The 22,847-nt window shown below is 35.3% G+C and overlaps 1 protein-coding gene across 1 annotated transcript; it reads right to left on the bottom strand.

Annotated features, from left to right (window-relative positions):
* Positions 1-938: 938 nt before the first annotated feature.
* On the bottom strand, positions 939-16,311 carry LOC129261963 (E3 ubiquitin-protein ligase RNF115-like). The gene is made up of 9 exons (XM_054899984.2): positions 16,251-16,311; positions 13,518-13,597; positions 13,067-13,136; positions 11,931-12,196; positions 11,359-11,424; positions 8,342-8,417; positions 7,731-7,824; positions 5,222-5,337; positions 939-4,105 (listed from the first exon to the last, which is right to left on the bottom strand). Exons 4-9 carry the CDS (start codon positions 12,182-12,184, stop codon positions 4,022-4,024), a joined length of 690 nt encoding a protein of 229 aa, XP_054755959.2. The 5' UTR covers positions 12,185-12,196; positions 13,067-13,136; positions 13,518-13,597; positions 16,251-16,311; the 3' UTR covers positions 939-4,021.
* Positions 16,312-22,847: the final 6,536 nt, after the last annotated feature.

Raw genomic sequence — 22,847 nt, forward strand, 5'->3', positions numbered from 1 at the left:
ACAAACTTTTTGGTATTCATGCAATTTCACTGGAATTGTGCAACATGCTTCAGTGATATGAACATAAAATTGACTTAATTTCTATTATGTATGTAGTCTGGTGGACAAGGTTGTCCTTCACATGAATGTCTACGAAATAGCTTCTAGTACCTGTTTGCATGCTTGAGTACCCATCTTAAGGTTGCATGGTTCCACTGTATGTGGCAATTTCGTTTCATGCAGTGGATCTGTGTATTAAGTGCCATACCATGGGTGCTCATGTATGCAAACAGGGTATATTTGTATATTCATATTTACATGTATGTATTCATTTTGTGATATACTTTTTCCCATGCACTTCTTCTGTTATGACAATTTTTATGGGTTTTTTAAAATCAAAATGACATGACAATAAAAAGAATTGAATTTAATTGAATTACTCGAGAGGTAGTTCATGATGTAAGCATTCATTCATGTTGTGATAAAGCTCAGTAATATTTTGTAAAGAGTTCAACAATTGTGAGATAATCACCCCATTTATAATAGTTAAAGGAACTTAATGCATATCACTCTTCACGTTCCTAAAATTGTCTTCAGCTAAATGGCTAAGCCCTTAATATCGCAAGCATTTTATTATGATGGCATGAGCATGTAAGATGATAATACCTGCACAACTTCAGATGAAGTTTATTTAATGCCAACTTTTATTAAGGAATCTGTTTGGCCAACAGCGTTTTGCCGTCTTGCACCCTACCCCCCCCCCCACCCCATTTTTTTCAATTGCCTTTATTTTATTGTCTTCAAACACTAAATATTGGTAAGCTTTGTTTCTAAACAAGGTTTTATATTATTAATATAGGTATCTCACATTTCACTGTCATTGGATTGCATCTGGATTCATTTCATCTTGAACTAGACCAAAGAATTCACACTATAAAGAGACTCTTTACACAAAGGCCTAGAACATATACATTGGTTGATATCTTCTCTGCTATACCATAGAATCTAGTGTTAAATCAGAAAAATAAAAGAATTCAAATACAGTACATTACTCTTGTATTTATAAGCACATGTCACATTTGAGACATTGTCTTTCATCCATTCTCACTATATGCATTGTCCCTGATGTGATATGTCATTATAGTTTATAACAGACTGAATATTTAACCTCTGTAAATGAATATAATACATGGTGAATAAATACAACAAGCAAACGAGTATTGTAATGTAATTTCATACAGTAAACATCAAAAGGTCCTTGGATATCAATTAACAAGCTGATTTGGGTTCTTGCAACTGCATCACTGTTCATTCACAGAATTAAAGATAAAAGCCAGATGTGGTAACAATCTCAACAGTGAGTTCAAACAGAATACAATAAAAGGACCACCAGTGTTTATAGGCATGGATGAAAATATAAGCCAATTTCTTGTAGAAAATGTGTCGTTGCTGAGAAAAGGAAAAAAAAAGTGTGGAATTCCAGTCAGATGTATGGTGTTTCCTGCAAGTGCTGCAATGTGTTAGTGATCTTCTGAGTGATCAATTTTCAGCTTAGATTTCATGATTTCAGAGTTAGATTGAAGTTAATAAGCCAGATCTAGATCTACCTTGATTTCAAAGACTTTCTCATGAATAGGTCAGGTGACCGTCTTACAGCGTGCATGTAAGGCAAACCTTTGCACACAATTCTCTACAAGTGTTTAATAATAGAGTTACCAGATAAGTTTGGGAGGGGAAAGGGGGTCACTTATTCTCAGACTAAGGAATGGTTGATTTTCTTTCCTACCATTTTCCCATACTTCATCTGCCTATATCACTTACGGTTTCCATCCCCAATTACCACAAATATTAATAAAATATGTCAAATGCAATAATATTAACAGAAACAAACCCTATAAGTTATATTCAGGATCTGTTTTAAACCCTTATACTATAAAATCACTGTGAAATGTTTAATCAAACACTGAGCCTTTGACTCTAAATATAATGTACATTGCAACTTACCATTAAAGCAAAAATAAAAATCCTAAATGCAGTGGCGATTGTCTCGCTTTCAAGTCAGACCAATAAACTTAAAATCATTCTATCAAGGTCATCTAATGGAAACATTGGTCAGTCAATACAAATAGTTGATCATTGAGGACAGGCTTGATGATACACATATCCTAATCATAGGGGAAAAACATACAGAGCCACAAGATATTCTAGGTGGGTTTTATGTTAGGCAACAGGTGAAAATAAAGAAAATGTAGCATCATAGGCCTATGCTGACATCATAGTGTGTGAAAAATACTAAAACAGGCACAATATTTGTGATTACTGCTGCCTCTATTGAGGTATCCAGCATTATTTAGAAATAATACACTGCAGTAAAACATGCACACAAGAGTAGATGGATAGCAGCCCAGTACATTTCAAAGACTTGGCAAGAACAAACTTGAATAAACTCATCTGATTTATTCAAATCCTGGAAAGGCATTTCACAAAGATTTAAGTTGACTATTCAAAACCTGCACTTTATAATTTCACAGTTGCATGCTGTAAAGACGCAAAATAAACTATGCTCAGATGATATGCGCTACTGTGTATAAATTAAGGAGACTGCACATAAATATCATGTGCAATTTGACAATAAACAAGATACCAAGTTCCACTATAAATCTTTGTGAAAAAACCCTTAACCCTAACTAGGCCGGGCTTTTTTTGCTGTTCTGTAGCCGGGGGGGGGGGGGGGGTTGATTCAACCCCCCCTGAGATCTCGGCCGCCGATCACGCGAGCACCGCAAAAATTTGCACGCTGGTAGTGTGCGATGTAATCTACAAGACTGTATGGCAAAATTTTCAAAAATAATGAGATTTTATTTCGTATGAATTAATTATGCTAATTTATGCATAAATCATACTTTTTGCCCTAATTCACTAAATAAAGCTCCTAGAATGCTAATTTATGGTAAAAATATTCTTTGCAGCATTCTTAACAATCGCAATTGAAAAAAACTTCGGTTTGGAAATCAATTTCTATGTATTTTATTGTTTTATGAATTTCTTATGTATTTCTTTGTTTTTCAACCTTTTGTTTTTCTTTGTTTTTTTCACCAGATTTATTGCACAACCTTTTTGAAGCATAATTATGCTAAAATCAATTGATTTCAGCTGTTTAAAGTAAAAATAATCATATCTTTATGAATAAGATGAGAAAACTCAATTTGCATTGACTTTGTACACAAAATCACGTTTTGGAACAATTTTTGGTCTGACATGCACTTACGAAATGTTGTGTAATTTCGGAACCGTGTACCTGGGCGTCGTAAATTTGGTCTCGAAAGATGCGCGAGACTTAAAAGTATAAACTCTGCGAGTGGCACGGTCAAAAAATTTCGCGCGGCGGAATGATCGCAGAAAATGTTGAGGGGGGGGTTGATTCAACCCCCCCCCCCCCCCGGCCATTTTAGGGTTAAGACTAGCTCGTATTCATCTAGCCTTCCTATTCTTATCCCAAAGACAAATTGTGTTGAACTACCATCAAATACAACTGCACATGGCCTATCAAGTCACAAACATGTATATATTTCACTGTAAAAACAGAACAATGACTCCTTTAAAGATGATTACCCCAATATTAAAAATGTTTGAATTAAAGAATCAAAGTAGTGCGCAAACTTGAATAATAGTGAAATGAACAGGAAACAGTTATTGGGTGTATTTCTGATTTTGCAGTACTACTGGCAATGAAGGATAACAACATTTCCTCATTAGCCAGGTCTTACAAATTCCATAAAGATAATGACGTCACCAAGAATTATGCCTTGAATATTCATTAAAAATGAATCCATTCGGTCACTAGGTTTCTCTCTATTGCACCTCATTGATGTCAATATCTGCATACATGTAGTCCTTCTCATGAAATCCACTCTTCAGAACCTTTTGCCTTCCATCACGCACTGGTTGCAAGTACTATATATATATTTATATAATATTTTCAATGAGAAATATCCTATTAAAATTTCAAAAAAGGGATATATACATGCAGTCTTCAATGTTTTTATCTCACATTAGAACTTGACGCAGAATCATTCGCTACTGATTCACCGTTGATAGGTTTTCTGCATACAGGACATGTGTTATGCTGCAAAGAGATAAACAGAATCAAAACAGATCACTGTGGAGAGACTAGGAGGAGGATTGTAACAATGTTGTCAATTATTCTGTTTATAATAAACCCAAATTATAAGAACCCTATAAATGAAACGTTACGTCGTAAAAACATATATGTAGAAGGATGATTGTTAGGATAGTTGTGTTCAAATACATTTACCATGTTATGAATTTGGTGCCGAAACGCTTCACTTACTTTTTAATTTAATTTCCAATTAATACTGAATCATGTTGTTTCATATACATGCAAGTGCACAAGGACGGTTACACTTTGTAATTCCGAAGGTTTGTAATTCCAAAGGTTCTTTATTCCCAAGGTTCTTAATTCCGAAACACGTAAATTGCCTATACCTCGATGTTCGTTAATCCGAAAAACGTAAAAGGGTTTGTTAATCCGAACATTTGTGGCGTTATTCCGAAGGTTCGATAATCCGAAAACGAAATAAGGTTCGTTAATCATTTCGTTTTCGGACTAATGAACCTTCGGAATTACGAACCTCACTTCGTTTTCGGACTAACGAACCTTCGGAATTATGAACCTCATTTCGTTTTCGGACTAACGAACCTTCGGAAATACGAACCTTCGGAATAACGAACCTTCGGAATATCCGAACCTTCGGAATAACGAAGCTTCGGAATTACGAATGTATGCGCACAAGGACATAGCTATGTGTTATACGCTATAACAGAACTGAATATTTTCATCATTATTCCTTGTTTATAAACCAAAGTTAAAAGACCCCTGTACATGTAAGTCTAATTGAAATGCCTGTGCCATAATTAATAAACTGATCTACAAGAATAACATAAGACACTCATGGTTGACTCCCTCCCTCTTTCCCGCTTTGCTCTTCTCCAGATATAACTTTTCAAATATCTGTCATCGCCTTACATGTACTTTATAACAATATCTTTATATACTTTATATTCAAGATCTTGAAAAATTAAACTGAACTTCATCATTCATAATTGGTACTCTATGTTTGTATCAGTCTAGAAAACGATTTTTAACCCAAGGATTTCCACTTTTCTTCGAGAAATAGAAAGAAGAGAAGAGATGGATAATTTCAGTATTTTATATACATACCATTTCTAGCCATGTTTTTATACACTTTGGATGAAAGAAATGAGAGCATGGTAAACGTTTTGCCTTTTCATCACATTTAAAGGCTTCCATACAAACTGGACAATCTGCTGATTGTTCTGTTCACAGAGAGAAAGAGAGAGAGAAGGGGAAAAATCAATCAATTATACTAAAAAGCTTGAATATATGATTTTTTAAGGCCTCACTCTTGAGAATTCTCATGCTACATTTCAAATTTAAAGTTTAACATCACTCTTGAAACATAAATCATCAAATCATAAAATGCTTGCTGTAACTTTAATTTTTCATGCTATCAATTTGAGCTGCATTGTGTTTGTTTGCTACAGGTCAGATGTTAATTACCACCCCCCCTTTTCTATTTCCACCAAATTTCCTTAGATTTATTCATATTCACACTTATATTTTGTAACATATTGCTTTATATAAGATGGGTTGTATGTGAGAAGGCTTCTGATTGGTCAATTGCTCTCTTTTTAGAATTACATAATCCTGTATATGGCCACGATCCTGGCATATACCAGCAATTGCTGCACGGTAGCTTGTGTACAAAACTGCATTGATACCTTGGAGAAAACGATTCTGCGATATTTTTTCATTACAATAAATAAATAAATATTTGCAATTTGTGTTGTACAGCACCTCGGAATTTAGCAAAAAATATGAAAAAAAATAGTTTTTCCCTGCATTAACATGATTAATCTATGAAAAAGGAGCAAAACATATTGAAAGTGAAAAGCAAAATCCCACAAGTGTGCATGATATCTAGGGCAGCTGCAGTGCGCAGCTAGCCAGCAGGCCACACGGGTATTACACCTTCATTTTTTACTGAGCGCAATGAATTGAATTGTATTGTGACGTCACCTCCTAAAGCCTTGCACATAACTATAACACATAGTACATGCTAATTGTCATTCAATATACAATATCATTCGTACATGTATACATACATTTCGAATTTCTTGTGCGTTTATAATTAAACTCCGCCTGCGGCCTCATTGAAATATAAACGCACGCGAGAAATTTGAAATCTATAGACACTCATATTATGGTATATTGAACTCCTAAGCATGCACTACATGTATATGTATAATAGAATACAGATTTAGTCTTGCTTTATTCATGTCTGTTTCTGCAGTTATATATGCATACATACAGTATTTACTTTGTATTTCTATCAATAGCCCAAATTAACATTCTCTGCTTATTAGGCTACCCAATATAAAAATGAATGATTGAATAAAACGAATCAACAAAGAAAGGAAAGAACAAAAGAACAAAGGAATGAAGGGAAGAATGAACAAATTAATCAATGAATTAAGACCCTGTTCTCAAAATGTGCGAAGATCGCTTCCCGGAGAACGGTTGTGTCCTCACACTAAAGCTAGTTTAACGAGGCAAAGCAATCTTGAAAACTACATCGCGAGGTGGTTTTCTGAACCTGTCTGGGAGTTCGCTTCCAAGATCGCTTCGACCGTTCTCATTACATTTTTTTTTGGGGGGAAAGGTAGTGAGAACGGTGTCTAAGTTAGAACATAAATAGGTTTATCACCAACATGTTGAACTGAGTGGCTTTCAAGAGTGATATTGGTTAAAATTGTCAAAACTTGGTTCCAGATATCTTTTGAAAGAGCAATTTTTTTTCCTTCTTTCATGTAGACTGGCCAATATTTTTATTCCAAGGTCCATATTTTGACTGTGATATTGGACCTACTATTATATCACAAGAATTGCCTCGCTTTAATCTTCCCAAAATTTAAGGCAGTTAATACTGGAAGTCATACTCTCTATAACAATAAACAGGATGTGCTCCATTAGAATGCAAACATTCTCAGGGTAATTTGATGACCCCTTTCATGAAATTCTATTGAATTTTAATCTTCTTTTTGTTGTCTTTGAATAGTGGGAGTCAGAGACTCAGAATGCTTCAATAGATGGCTAAATCCCACCACTCAGCTTTAAAAGTATGATTGTTATGGCAGTGAACAGTCTTTTCTTAGTACAGTGAGCTAGTCTTAGAATCACCCAATGATAATGAGTTGTAATTCATTATACAACCGTGAATGCAGGGCTAAAATTAATCCTAGGCCTTGGCTTGGATGCCCTATTGACTGGTCTCAATGCCCCTCTTATTTCACAAAATGTTGCCTTTCCCTTGAAGATATTGATATGGTTAGGCCTGATCATCCTCTCTTCTCAACCCTTACAAAACATGATCAAAATGGTCTCAATATATGTATTTCATGTGATAGGAAAGAGTCGTGAATTTTCAGCAGAAAAGATATTAATGTTGCAAAGAAAGATGAAACACCACCCCCTACTAACTAATCATTTATTTCTGGTGACTTTGGGGTGGTTGTGTGGTACATGGGTACATTAAAATAAAATAGCATATTACTAATGCTTACAAGTTGAGAGTTTTGATGATTCCTTATGTAAGTCTACTAATATTCTGATGAGACGAGAATGAAACAAATTGGAAAATTATATTTACCAATATGAATGTTGTTTATTGTTATTTCTTCTAGTCGAGTGATGTCATCATGTGAGGCAGGGGGTGGACCATGACCTTCTGCATTATTTAACAACTGAAAAAAAAAAAAGAGAAATAATATCTGCAAAATAAAGCCTTTGAAGGATGCAATGATGCATTTATTGCAGGAAAAGAAAAATACTGTCAGAAACAGTAATAATTCAACAATCACAGGAACAATTTTTAGAGTTAAAAAGAAACCTAAGGAAAATAAGAAATTTCAATACTTTCAAGAGAATTTATCAAAGTTTTAGAAGCAACCCTAGATCTCTTAAAATGACAGATACTCTAAAGAGGTTATCACGCCTGAATCAATTGACACTGAACCCTTTCTACACAATATGATTTCATTGTATTACATATTTTTCATCGACCCAAGAATAATGTATCTTGGGCAAGGGGTTTAATGTGCTAAGAGCAGAATAACTCGTTAACTACATGTATAAACAAAGTAGACTTGGCTCTCAAATATATTCAAAAACGTGGTTTCCCCCAAGCTGATTATTTTGCCCAAAATAGAAATGAAATGGGTAACTTATTAAATTGCATATGTAGGTAAGATGAGGGGTTACCTGTGTTATAATAGCATCTAAACCACCTTCGCCCCAAGCATAATCCCTTGGACTGCCATGCATGTTGAACATCTGACTGTAAACAAAACATACAAACATTTCATTAATACAAGTGATGTCTGGATTGCTACTTAAAGGTCAAGTCCACCCCAGATAAATGTTTATTTGAAAAATAAAGAAAAATCAAACTAGCATAATGCTGAAAATTTCATCCAAATCGCATGTAAAGTAAGAGAGTTATGATATTTTAAAGTTATGCTTATTTTTCACAAAACAGTGATATGCACAATTCAGTGACATGCAAATGAGACAGCTGATGTCTTTCAGTCACTATTTTGTTTGTTTTTTATTGTTTGAATGATACAATATTTAATTTTTTACATATTTGACAATAAGGACCAACTTGACTGAACCATATAGCAATGCTAATTCCACATATTCAGGAAGGAATGAATTGTTGTTTCACTTGACAACAAGGAGAAAATTTGAATATTTCATATAGTGAAATACAAAAGAATTAGTGAGTGGACGACGTCATCAGTCTCCTCATTTGCATACCGACCAGGATGTGCATATAACTGTTTTGTGAAATTAAGCATAACTTTAAAATGTCATAACTTTCTTATTTTACATCCGATTTTGATGAAATTTTCAGTGTTATTCTTGTTGGATTTTTCTCTTTTTAATCAAATCAAGTTTCTGTTGGGCTGGACTTGTCCTTTAATTAGTGCATTGAATTTTTTTCAGCAAGGTACTCTAATTCCCACTTATCATCAAGCAGTTCATCAAGGAATTAATTCCCAATTTAATTAGGCACCAAAGTAAAACTACACAAAGAGGCAAAATCAATGTTTTGTCTCATGACCACCATACTATTTTGGGGTAATTTATTAGTGCACAATGGTGAACCTGTCCAAAATCTTGTGTCTGATCTAGCTGGACCTGCTAAACTATCTAATGCTGATCAATTGCAAGTCTATTGTGGTTACTAAAATCCATCATAAGTCTTGCAATTACAAATTTACACTTCATCGCTTCTCCAGCTTCTTGCAACAACGAGGTTGAACTGTGTGTTATATTCAAATTGATTTATCAGTTGTAAAATTGTAACAGAAATTTGTAAAATTGACAGCAAATATTTCTTTCAACACCCCCTATGACTGATAAGTAACATAAGTATGACTGATAAGTAACAGATTTATTGCTAAGAGTATCACTTTATGTGACAAGGCATTAATCTGTGACTCCTGAAATAAAGATCATCCTTGCACCTACGCCCAATTGCATAACGGTTACCATTATGGTAACTTTTCAATACAATGGTAACTTGTACGAAATCTTCAATTTTGACTCTTGGCTGTTGATCACCATTACCATGGTAGTTACCATTGGACAGAAAAGTTACCATAATAGTAACTTTTATGCAACGGGGCCCAGATATACGCTTGAACATGTTGAATGCTAGGTCCTTTCGTTTTGACTAGGGTAGTTTGTCAACATCACAATGTGACTGACCATTATTATTGTTATCATTATTCCAAATGATCTAAAGGGCCGGTCTTACAAAGATTTAAGATTTCAAGTTTATTGTCATGTACAAATAAAAACATACACAAAGAATCTTGACGGATCTGATCAATCCCATCTATGGAATGCAAGCAACATCAACATCTAGAACACGAAGGCCAGTTCACACAGTTTCCTCAATTTGATGAATACTTGCATATGCAACATAAGAATCGGTGTGCACTTCATTGTTTTCAAAGGGATATGGTTTCCTACACAAACAAGAGTGTCGCTAAGGCGAGCATATAATACGCCCACCTGTAATGCGGAAAATGTAGTTGTTGGTCAAGCAAGAAAAGTGGAAGATAGCAACCTTTGACCTTCTGACCTCAAAATCAATAGGCTTCCTGGGATCCATGCGAGTATCATACACACTAAATTATAGGAACCTAGGTTAAGTTAAACTAACGTTTTCGCGTTTAAAAGGACTCCAGAAGGGTAAGATGAAAACATGTCACTGTGATCTTGACCTTTGACCTTTTGACCTCCAAATCAATAGGCTTCCTGGGATCCATGCTAGTATCATACACACCAAATTATAATAATAATAATAGCTGGATTTATAAAGCGCTGCTATCATTACCCCGGCTTTAGCTCGAGCTACCATCACCGGCGCTCAGTGCATGCAAGGAATTACTCCTGTCAGGTACCCATTCACCTCACCTGGGTCGAGTGCAGCACAGTGTGGATAAATTTCTTGCTGAAGGAAAACACGCCATGGCTATGATTCGATCCCACGACCCTCTGTTTCAAAGGCGAGAGTCAGAACCACTAGACCAGGACGCACCCACATTATATGAGCCTAGGTTAAAAAAACTGAAGTTATCGCGTTTACAAGGACTGCAGAAGGGCAAGATGAAAACATGTCAGTGTGACCTTGACCTTTGACCTTTTGATCTCAAAATCAATAGGCTTCCTGGGATCCATGCTAGTATCATACAAACCAAATTATAGGAGCCTAGATTAAGTTAAACTGAAGTTATCGCGTTTACAAGGACTGCAGAAGGGTAAAGATGAAAATATGTCACTGTGACCTTGACCTTTGACCTATTGACCTCAAAATCGATAGGCTACCTGGGATCTATGCTAGTATCATACACACCAAATTATATGCGCCTAGGTTAAGTCAAACTGAACTTATCACGTTTACAAGGACTGCAGAAGGGTAAGAGGAAAACATATCACCGTGACCTTGACCTTTGAACCCCAAAATCAATAGGCTTCCTGGGACCCTTGCTGTATCATACATACCAAATTATATGAGCCTAGGTTAAGTTAAACTGAAGTTATCGCGTTTACAAGGAAAAGTTAACGGACGGACACCGAGCGTGATACCATAATACGTCCCGTCAAGACGGGCGTATAAAAATATGACAATAGTGGATTTGCATAGTGAGAGTGATCATAAAAATCACAACCTTTTGTTAGATGAGGCCGTGATTAGTACTCACACTGGGAAATGAACACCACCAGGTCCAGGAGGAGGGGGAGCCAGTCCTAGAAACTGCTGTAGAAAACTGAAAAGGAAACAATTTGAGAAATATAATTAATCACACAGGTTCAGTGTCATAATTATCAATAACCATTTCAAGTTCAAGCAAAATATTAAAGAGAATGCCATTTTCTTTTTATTTCATTTTTTTTCTTCAAAATTTTATCTACCACATGCAGAGATGGTAAGATTTCTATTTGACATCATAATGACGTTGCTCGTACAAGATTTTTACAGATGAGCATATTTACAAGCAGTAATTTGGACAATTTGGAAAGAAAGCTATCCAGCTTGCCCGAAAAGTGATAATTCACATGACTATTTGCATTAAACCCAAATAAGCCATTTCTTACATGCAATGACAATGCAAATCTCTCTAAATAATGTTTTCAGGCAGAAACATGGATGTCAGGATATCCGTTACAACAATCTGATACAACACTTTTACTTCAACCACAACTTTAGACCAGAGTTTAAATGAAACCCAAGTTCAGAATACAGGCCAGGAAGTTGGATCTGTTGGATACTAACGCTATCATATCAGGTGGAGGAGCACCCCTAGGTCCCCCATGAATCCTTAACATTGTCCTACTACCAGGCGAATGCATAGCAAATGTTCTATTGCTATCAGATACTCCAGGATTCCTACTGGACTGGTTAGATGAAGGTCCTCCACCCGATGATGAGGAGGAAGAGGACGATGAAGGAGATGATGATGATGACGATGATGGACTTCCCAAGTTTGTTCTTCTTGATGAATTGTTTCCTGGTGTATCACTCATCATGTCGCTGAATAGCTGTCAATTCGAAGGAGTTATAAAATGCATTATTATTTATATTAATACATACAATTATAACAAACTTTCCATCAGAACCCTACATGTACAAAGAGTTGAGGAATAGAAAATAAAACAAGCAGTTTTGGACCTAGTTAGAGCAAACTTTATTTTTTGTTTATACAATAGCATATTTAATGGCAATTTTTTGTGCAATGAGCAATTATGCAGTAATTGCAAATATAATTATTCCGCTGTATGTAGAATATTTATTATATAAATATTCTTGAGTATTGTTTGTGGCAGATCTCTGGGCGAATCTTAAAAAGACAGTCATTCCAAAGGCTTTAAAGAGAAATTCCAGTGTTTGCAGTAAACACTGATTTCATGAGAAAGTCTGTAAAACAAGGCTTAATTGTCAGTATATCATCGAGGATCTAGATCTGGTACAGTTACGTAAACTGAACTTTGTGAAATCTTGAAATCTACGCTGAAAAATGTTCACACTGAAGATCACCAACACAGATAGGCACACGTGGGACAGTGTATTATTATTGCTAAAATAAAGACCCGACGGAAGTGACCGAATCCGCGCTTATTTTGCTTATTTCTCAGCAATTACACAATTTCTTCCAGAATCCTTTGGCACATATTTTTTATTCATACAAACAGACACTTAGGTGGTCATTATATTAGATTCTGTAAAAAGTCATTTTTAGATCGTTACCAAAACTGGAATTTATCTTTAATCTGGGAATGTTAAGAGTGATTTGGGCTGCCATGAGGGCAAAATCACCCGTCTCTCGTGTATTTCATAATTCATACATGTCAAGATGTTTTCCAACCACCATCATGGAGGATCTGTCCATAGTAATTTGAATACTGACTTACTGTTGAGAAGACTAAAGTTTGTAAGGGATCGTCTCCTTCAAAGGAAAGCCTTCGTTCATCACTTGAATGGCTGCATGAGGAAAATACAGAAATGATCAGTCACAACAAAAGAACACTTTGTGACGTCAATTTTGACATACTTTTAATCATAACAATTTTTCTAACAAATCCATGTAAATACATGCATATTTTTACAAATACATTATACCAGAGTGCACAGAATATGTGACAATTAAGCCATTTTGTAATTAGCTCTAGATCAACTTTTTCCAAAGCCCATTCCATTTTTCAGGTTTAATGTCACGGTTTTAATAGACTAAGGCATAAAGTTGAATGTTTCTACAGAAAAATGAATTCAAAAGGATTACAAATAAAGCTCCAAAACTATTATTGCCAGTAATCAAGAAAGCATTAGTCCTATGATTTTAGTGCAGGAATAAACTTAACAAACCTTGATCCGTCTGAGTGGTCAGGACTGTCACTATCTAATGCTTCAATGAATCCTCCGTTGCACTGTGGACATACATAATCCTGCAGAAAAAAAAATAAAGAAAATAATATACAGGGTAGGAGAGATATAAAGCGGTGGTTTATATTGACAGTACCTTTGAACGGCTAAGTATGAATGCTTGGAAAGCAAGCAATCAGAAGAACTGAAGGCTTAAAAACCCAGACTGGAGTGAAATTTGACAAATGGGGGATACACATCCTAGTGTTGGTTATATGCACATTCACTGCTTGATACATGTAGCTGAGTACATGGCCCTGAGAAGCAGGGGTGAAGCATCCCCAAAACTTGCCTTGGGGGTGCTGTGTGTACAACCCCAGGTATTCTTGAAGATGTGTAAAAATGTATTCCAGAACGACCTTCATCTTCATTTCGAAGTGAAACTTTTTTGCATTACAAATTTGTATAGACCAATTTCATCAATATTTTGAAAGTGAAAAACTTTTTTTTGCTTTTCAAATTTCATATTTCTTGGGACAAATTTGATCTGCGATTTGTAGTGAAAACCTTTTTTTTCTTTTTTTTTGCTTCTCAAATTTTTTGGGACCAATTTCTCTTCATTTTGTAGTGAAATCCTTTTTTTTTTGGGGGGAGGCTTCTAAAAATATTTCAGCACCCCACTCAAAAAATCGTTCACAGGGCCCTGGCTGAGTATTTTGCTTTTAAAAGAAAAACTCAAATTAACATGTTTCAACAATTATAGGATTTCTTGTGCTTTTCATTGGCCTGAAGACCATGACGTCATGTTGTGTTAGAGGCGTTGTGATTCCATATTCGTTAGTACACAGAAAAACTGAGTGATTTTTCTGCTTTTCAGATTATAAATTCTAATTTTTCTGACAATTATTCAGTGCTCAAATGGATGGAAACCTACAACTCTCCTCTTGTATTTTTGTGATTTCTTTGTTTGGCTCTTATTACATGTAAGCCTTAATTGTTGTCAGGAAAAATTGCTCACATAATCTGATTGATTGATTGATAGATTTTATTTCTCATGATAAAAACAATACAAAATATGTACATTCAAACAATAAAAACATAATAATTGAATCAATAATATAGTTCATAGGTATACGAATTTGAAATTATAAAAAGAGAAATATGGGAACTAGCACGTCAATGATGCGGAGCTCATCCGGCATCTCGCAACGAAATTTAACACAATTTTAATTTTAGCCCAGTTGACACTGTACTGAATTATATTTGTGACATAAATTTATATAGAATTGAAATTGATGAAGAAATGACATAGAAGCATTTTTTGTGATCTATGAATAGCATAAATAATTTTCTAGTCAAATTTCTAAACTCTGTGTAGAACCCTGGTGAACCTTGTGTAGCTCTCAGATTGAACATAAATAATCAAAATCAATCAACAAATAAATAAGTATTTTTTGTGAGTTTTGAAAATTATATATGAATAAATTAGCATATTTAATGAGTTTCAAAATTATGTGTTGAAATTTTGTACATGTATCACCACCTAGAGCAATCATATAAATCAAACAGAATTGAAATCAGACTTGAAATGACGAAGAAGAAGCATTTTGAAAATAGGTCAAAAAAATAAAGAGGCATTTTTCAGTGATTTATGAATTTTGCATACCATAAATTAGCATAAAAATAATTTTCTACTCCAAATTTCAAAATTCTGTGTAGAAGATTGGTGAACCTCATGAAGCTCATCCAGATGGAAGAAAAAAAATCAAAATCGGTCAACAAATAAAGAAGCATTTTATGTAAATTTTTAAAAATATGCATAAATTAGCATAAAAGTTGTTAAAGTCAAAATTTCACAATTCTGTGTAGAAGTTTGGTAAACCTCTTGAATCTCTACCAGATGGAAGCAAAAAATTTGAAATCGGTCAACAAATGAAGAATTTTTTGTGAATTTTGAAAAATGCGCATAAACTAGCATATTTAATGAGTTTCAAAATTCTGTGTACAAGTTTTGAATTCCCCACCTAGTGCTATCATATAAAGCAAACAGAATTGAAATGACGAAGAAGCATTTTGAAATTGTGGACGGACGACAGCGACGGATGCCATGCCACGGCATAAGCTCATCTGGCCCTTCGGGTCGGATGAGCTAAAAACCAAAAAGCTGCAAGGAGCTTGAAAGGGGTTATCCCAGTTACAGAATACGATTGCGGATATATACCGGTATGTAAAAAAACATACAAAGAAAGCACAATTATAATGTAACAATTTGAATGCAGATAGAATAGGAAAGCTGCACCAAATTCGCAGGAAATTAAATATGGTAACAATATAGTAAAACCTCAAAATTTCATGAATTCAAGCTTGCAGAAATAGATATTTATGATTTCTCTACATGATAGTGAATATTAAAGATAAACATGTACAGTATACATATATCGTGTAGGCCTATATATGTAAACTGCATGGACTGTAGATCCATACATTAATTTAGTTTATACAGTAGGCCTACATGTTCATGTGTACTATTACTGTACATGGATAGATGTGCTAAATACAATATGGCAGATACATAATATCTGACTCTGAGATCCATATATTCTTTTTATATGCAAAAACTCACACAAATCACAAAGTATCAAGGTAAAGCTTTAGATATTTGAATAAAACTCCTTAAACATTATCTAAGAAATTGGTGCAATCATGAGTACAATAAGTTTACACTTTGTTACTTACCGTAAGTCTTCTCGTCAATGAGGAAATGCAATAAAATGCATGCAATGTATGTACACTCCCTATTTTCAATACGAACTTTAATCACAAAGGAATTGACATAATGGGAATTCCCCTATTGATTGTTCATGCATGATGTAATTCCTTTTCAAACATGTGGGGAATTTTGCAGTGCCCATATTGCAAGTGCACATTCTCATATACATGTACATGTACATGTCGTCCAATGGCCAAATGCAGTCAACAAATGAAGTCATAGAATCCTAAACAGAGCCATATTAAAACAAAAGTGCATCTAATTTCCTTTAAAAAAAAGGGTTGGGCACAATTACAGGGTAATTTATAAATTACATATAATTCCATTCTTTTGGATAATAGTAAAATTTGTAATTGAAATTTTTAAAAGGAATTGTAATTGTAATTTTTTGGGGAAAAAAGATGACTGACTACAATTACTTTTGGTTACTTTCCATTAACATTAAATTCCTTTACAATAAACTTACTTTATTGTATTTTATTAATATAAAAATTGAACTAGTCTTACATGTACAGCAGACTTGAAAGTAGATTGTGGTACATGTCCATGAAATAAATTCACAACTCTTAATAATTCCTTAAAATTGTATTACCAATAGGATACAAAATAAATTACATGTAAGTACAATTTATTGTGTATGAAAAGGGAATATGTACAGAACGACACATAATACATACACTTCAAAGTATATTGTTTATACATGTACATGTAAGGGCAAGTCCAAGAATTTGTGCATGTTGTACGTACATGTACATGTATGGGGCATTTCAGAGGCTTTAATGACCTGAACAAGTGGATCGCCTCTGGCAGTCTCGCCTACATTATGCGATTCGATATAGCAGCAGTGCTGATTTTTAATTGAAAACAGCTACGGGTATTGATTCAAATAAGAAAACGCTCATGTAGTCATGTGATAATAAAATACTATGTCCATTGACCCAACATGACCTTTGACTATGATCAGGCTAAGACATGTGCAAAACAATCATTCATACTTAATTACCCTATGTTTCATTAACTGCATGTGTAGATCCATAAACTTTTCTAAGTTATGATGCCAATTCAACAAATACACCCAACACAGCCAAAGTTCATTGACCCTTAATGACCTTTGATTTTGGTCATGTGACCAGAAACAAGCACAAGATATTCAGGGATACATGGTTACTCTTATGTCCCAAGTTTCATGAACTAGATCTATATACTTTAAAGTTATACACAAATACCCCCAACATTATCAAAGTTCATTGACCCTAAATGACCTTTGACCTTGGTTATGTGACCTGAAACTCGAACAGGATGTTCAGGGATATTTAATTGTTTTTATGTTTTAAGTTTCATGAACTAGATCCATAAAATGCCAGTTATGACAATTCCACAAATATTCCCCCAACATGGTAAAAAATCATTGACCCTAAGTGACCTTTGACCTTGATCATGAGACCTGAAACTCAGGCAGGATCTTCAATGTCCAAGTTTCATGAACTAGGTCTATATACAGTGTACTTCAGAAGTTATGACGTCATTTCAAAAACTTAACCTTGGTTAAGATTCTGATATTGATTCCCCAACATGGTCTACATTCATTGACTCTAAATTACCTTTGACCTTGGTCATGTGACCTGAAACTCAGGCAGGTTGTTCAGTATACAAATGATGCATGGGTTTGAGTGGGTCAGTAGGAACTGTGTGCACAAGGTAACTTTGGCATGGACCATAATGCCAAAGTTACCGCGTGCACACAGTTCTACTTACCCACGAAAGAAACCCATGCATCATCTGTTTTATAGAATGGAAAAAATTTATTGAATAAACCATACAAATTAATGATTTACCAGATGCATGATAATTTCATGCGTCCGGTAAATTGAATTTAACAGAAGCATGAAAAAATTTACCGGACGCATGATTTTTTTTACCTGACGCATGATTTATTTACCGGATGCATAAAAATTACAAAATGTAATGCAGACCCTTTGATAACCCTGGACAACATAAAATGTATGCCTAACTTGATATGTTGGCACAAAGGCATAATTATACTCAAAATGCCAGATACAGCTTTGCATGACTAACATTAGATCTATATGAGGCAGCCTCAGACCTCCAATAGCTGTGTGTGCATGCCCGGGCCGCATCGGGGGCCAGCGCCTACGGCTGCCTGAGGCTGAGCCTGCAGTGGAGATTTGGCTGTGCACAGCCAGCCAGCCTAGGGCAGTAGATCTAACGTTAGATCATATGTCTGGACTTCTCAAATAACGAGTATGCGGGCAGTTTTAATCCCTATGACAATTTATTTATTTATTTTATTTCCAGGCAAAAGAAAACAAGAATATGTACAATAGGAATAAATTACCACCGACTAGTGCCTGAGGATGACTAAAAGAACAAGTGGAATGCCTCTGGCGGTCTCACCTGCATCACGCGATTCAATATAGCAGCAGTGCTGACTTTGAAACCTACTATAACTCGCACAAGATGTTCAGTGATACTTGGTTACTCTTATGTCCACGTTTTATGAACTAGACCAATACACTTACAGAGATATGATGGTAATTCAACAAATACCCCCAATTTGGCCAAAGTTCATTGACCTTACATGACCTTTGACAATGATCATGTGACCTGAAACTCGCACATGTGCAGTGATACTTGACTACTCTTATGTCCAAGTTTAATGAACTACATGTAGACCAATATACTTTCAAAGTTAGGATGGTAATTCAACAAATACCCCCAATTTGGCCAAAGTTCATTGACCCTAAATGACCTTTGACCTTCCTCATGTGACCTGAAACTTGCACAGGATGTTCAGTGATACTTGATTACTATTATATCCAAGTTTCATGAATCAGATCCATAAACTTTCAAAGTTATGATGGTAATTCAACAGATACCCCCAATTCGGCCAAAGTTCATTGACCCTAAATGACCTTTGACCTTGGTCATGTGACGTGAAACTCATGGTTAGGATTTCAACGTTGACTATGCCACCGCCATCGTCAGAAAAGCGGAGCCTATTATCTCGCTCTGCTATGCAGGCGAGACAAAAATAGTGTATAATGACTTTGGTTAGATTTTTAATACCATCAAGATGGCTGATATCTAGAAGAATAATCATGTACAGCCTGGTGACATACATGTACATGTATGACCTTGACCTTTTAGAGAGAAAACATTTGCTGTTACACATGGGACTCAGAAAAAAAACAATTTTAAAAACATTTTTCTTCAAGTTGAGAATTCTCTGAAAGAATTTCATTTGACAACTTGTAATACTCAGTGTGATAAAAGTCACAACACTCTTCTTAAAGGCAAAACCCTCTATTTACAGACTCTAATTTAACCAATTATTACATATGGGATAGATTCAAAATATTTATTAGCCCATGCACGCATCATTTTATTTCACATCGCTGCTCGTGATGTTGACACCCTATGTATACGTAACTAGGCTACCAAGAGGGCAAGTTGGCGATGTATTATATAGACCTACATGTACTGTACATGTATATCCCATCTTCTAACAACAAAAAAATCATGAAATATCAAAACAAGAAAAAAGAGTTTTAATTGATGGATCAAAGATGGCGCCGTACGTGTAGAGATCGTTAGTAAACACCTGGGATAAAAATGCCGAAAAATTCTTAAGCCTAGTTCTGGATTCAACTCTGGGTCCACTCTGCAGAAGAAAAAACCCAAGGTGATCATTCAGGGAGATTCTCAAGCCACAAACTTAGCGGTAAGCAACAATTTTAGCAATTCATCTGAAAATTTGTCGCCGCATGCTACCGCCGCTATGACTGATCGACACGCTAGTGAGAGCCCGAGCGGAGCTGCCCCGGACGCGGCACTGGCTAGAAGTGTCTTGGGCGCAGCGCATCTTGAACCGGATGTTAGCCAGCAAGCACCGGCCTGGTTTCGTGCATTTGAAGCCCGGCTAGAAAGCCGTTTAGATTTCCTGCATGCGGAGTGCCGAGAGAAGCATGAGAATATGGAGCTGAATATTGCCAATCTGAAGGATGAAGTGAGCCGGTTGTCTGTTGCCCTGAAGAAAGCTGATGAAAAAGTTGATGACATCGAGAATAGGAGCAGGCGTAACAACATCGTAGTGTTCAATGTTCCAGAGAAGTCTGAAGGGGGTGATTGTGTAAAATTCATGTGTAACCTGCTGAAGGATGCCGGTTGCCCTGAAATCAAGGAGGCCATTCAAAGAGCACATAGGAGTGGCAGGTTATCCAGGGAGGAAAATCCCCGCCCTCGTCCGATTCATGTCGGATTCAGCACCTACCTGCATAAGGAAAAAGCTCCCAAGTCCCTGATTGAGTTATTCAAGAGTAAAGACAAGAAAAAGAACGATCATCAGGAAAGACTGTTTGTCTCCAATGACTATAGCCGTAGAGTGCAGTTGATGAGAAAGGAGAAACTACCACAGTTGATCAAACTGAAGAAAGAAGGGAAAATGCCTTCATGGTTTACCCTGCCATCATACGGGTCCGTGATAGTGTTACTGGTGTTACTAGAGATGCTTATCTTTAACTTTAGCCTTTTTCTCTAGCTGACCTACTATACTTGTATTATATGTAGTTTACAGGCTTTTAGAGCTTATTTTTATTATCAACTGAATTGATGTTTTGTATTTGATCCATTTGAATTATTGGCACACCTTTACTTTTGTGCATGCATCAACCTAATCAAGGGTTATTATAATCCTACCTTTGCCTTTGTCTCTTTCTCGTTTTCAGTCATTAATAAACACTCAGTTATGATGTTTTTTATACATGTACTGTTAATACACTGTATTAAAATTTTATCTATGTGCCCTTTGCTGTAGCTGCAATTTTCTTTTTTAGCAAAGGTTTAAGCAGAGTACATAGAATGCACTTTAGAGGATGTTTTTTTAGTTCTTTGTTTTTGTATATATTTATAGTTATTTTAATATGACTATAACTTGGTAGTTATAATCAGTGTTGGGTAGAAACAATTTTGTAAAGTAAAGACTGTATACTTACTTTTAATTTAATAATAATCTTCACAGTGAGTCATTTTCTGTGGAACCTATACCTTTTTAAACAGGCTCAACTTTGGCTTACATATTAGATATTTAAATATAGATGATGCCCATGGTGTTTGCTAGGAAGTTCGCTGTCTATGAAGAATTGTAGGAATGAGTTTGCGTGTATGTGTGTTATGCTTGTTGTTGAGTGTGGTCTTCCAATGTAGTAGGTTTATTTTGCTTCAAGACTTTGATGTAAAGGTTTTTCAAGAGTTTCAGTGTGTGTTTGCTTTTAATGTCATTACGCCTTAACACTTTTAATTGTAGAGGCCTTCAAGATGGTTTTAAGAGGAAAAAAGTATTCAATTTTTTACGAGAATCAAAATATGATATAATTTTTCTTCAGGAAACACACTCAAGTAAAAGTGATGAAATGTTATGGCGCCCCCAATGGGGTGGACAGGCTATGTTCAGTAGCTACACAGCAAATAGCAGAGGAGTAGCTATTTTATTTAAGTCTTCTTTGAGAATATCTTTATTATCATCATATTCTGACCCGGAAGGAAGGTTTCTTATCCTTCATATGAGTGTAAAAGATATGGATCTCATATTGGTCAATGTATATGGTCCAAACAAGGATTTACCAGAGTTTTTTATTAATATGTTTGCGAAAGTAGATGTAGGTAACTCAAGGATTGTATTGGCAGGTGACTTGAATATCGCAGTACGTCCCTTGGATTACGAGGGCTCCTGTCCTGTTCACCATAATATTCATGCTAAAAGTTGTTTTAATATGTATGTCGAGGAATTAAGCCTTGTTGATGTTTGGAGAAGAGACCACAGTCGAGATAAGGTTTTCACACGGCACCAGAAAAGTCCATTAGTTTCCTCTAGATTGGATTATATTTTTGTGTCCAGTGATTTGTTGACTTGTGTGAAAACTTCTAATATTGTAACTGGTATATGCTCAGACCACTGTATGGTTAATTCAAATCTTGTAATAGATGAAATTCCTAGAGGGAAGGGTTATTGGAAGTTAAATACATCATATTTGAAACATGACAGTGATTTTTGTACCATGATTAAAGATAAAATTAAGGAATTTAAAGAGGTGCTTGCTGATTCAGATTGTAATCCACACACTATTTGGGATGCTTTCAAATGTACCATTGTGGGGCTCTGTATTGAATACTGCAGCAGAAAACAAAAAGAAAAGATTAAGAACAAATCCAAATTACTGAAAAGTATTTCTTCCTTAAAAGAAAAAATTGGTGTCTGTACTGATAAGGATGAATTGCAGAAACTGTATGGAGTCTTAGAAGCAGGGGAAACCCGAGTTAAACAAGGTTCTGGATATGGAAACAGCTGGTTCTATAGTTAGATCAAGGATTAAATGGGCAGAGTATGGGGAGAGGAGCTCTAAGTACTTTTGTAATTTGGAAAAGCGTAGCTATGAAAAAAAAGAATATTCATCAATTGAAAACTGATAGTGGTTCAATTGTGGTCAATCCTAAAAAAGTTTTACATGAAATTTATACTTTTTATTAGAATTTGTATTCTTCAGAAG

This window comes from Lytechinus pictus, chromosome 5 (genome assembly GCF_037042905.1).
Source record: "Lytechinus pictus isolate F3 Inbred chromosome 5, Lp3.0, whole genome shotgun sequence".
NCBI classification, from domain to species: Eukaryota; Metazoa; Echinodermata; class Echinoidea; order Temnopleuroida; family Toxopneustidae; genus Lytechinus; species Lytechinus pictus.

Coding starts and splice junctions, on each gene's coding strand:
- LOC129261963 (XM_054899984.2), bottom strand. CDS start 12,184: ATGATGAGTGATACACCAGGAAACAATTCATCAAGAAGAACAAACTTG. Junction 7,825..8,341: donor TAGATGCTATTATAACACAG/GTAACCCCTCAT, acceptor TTTTTTTTTCAG/TTGTTAAATAATGCAGAAGG. Junction 4,106..5,221: donor TAAAAACATGGCTAGAAATG/GTATGTATATAA, acceptor ATCTCTTTGCAG/CATAACACATGTCCTGTATG.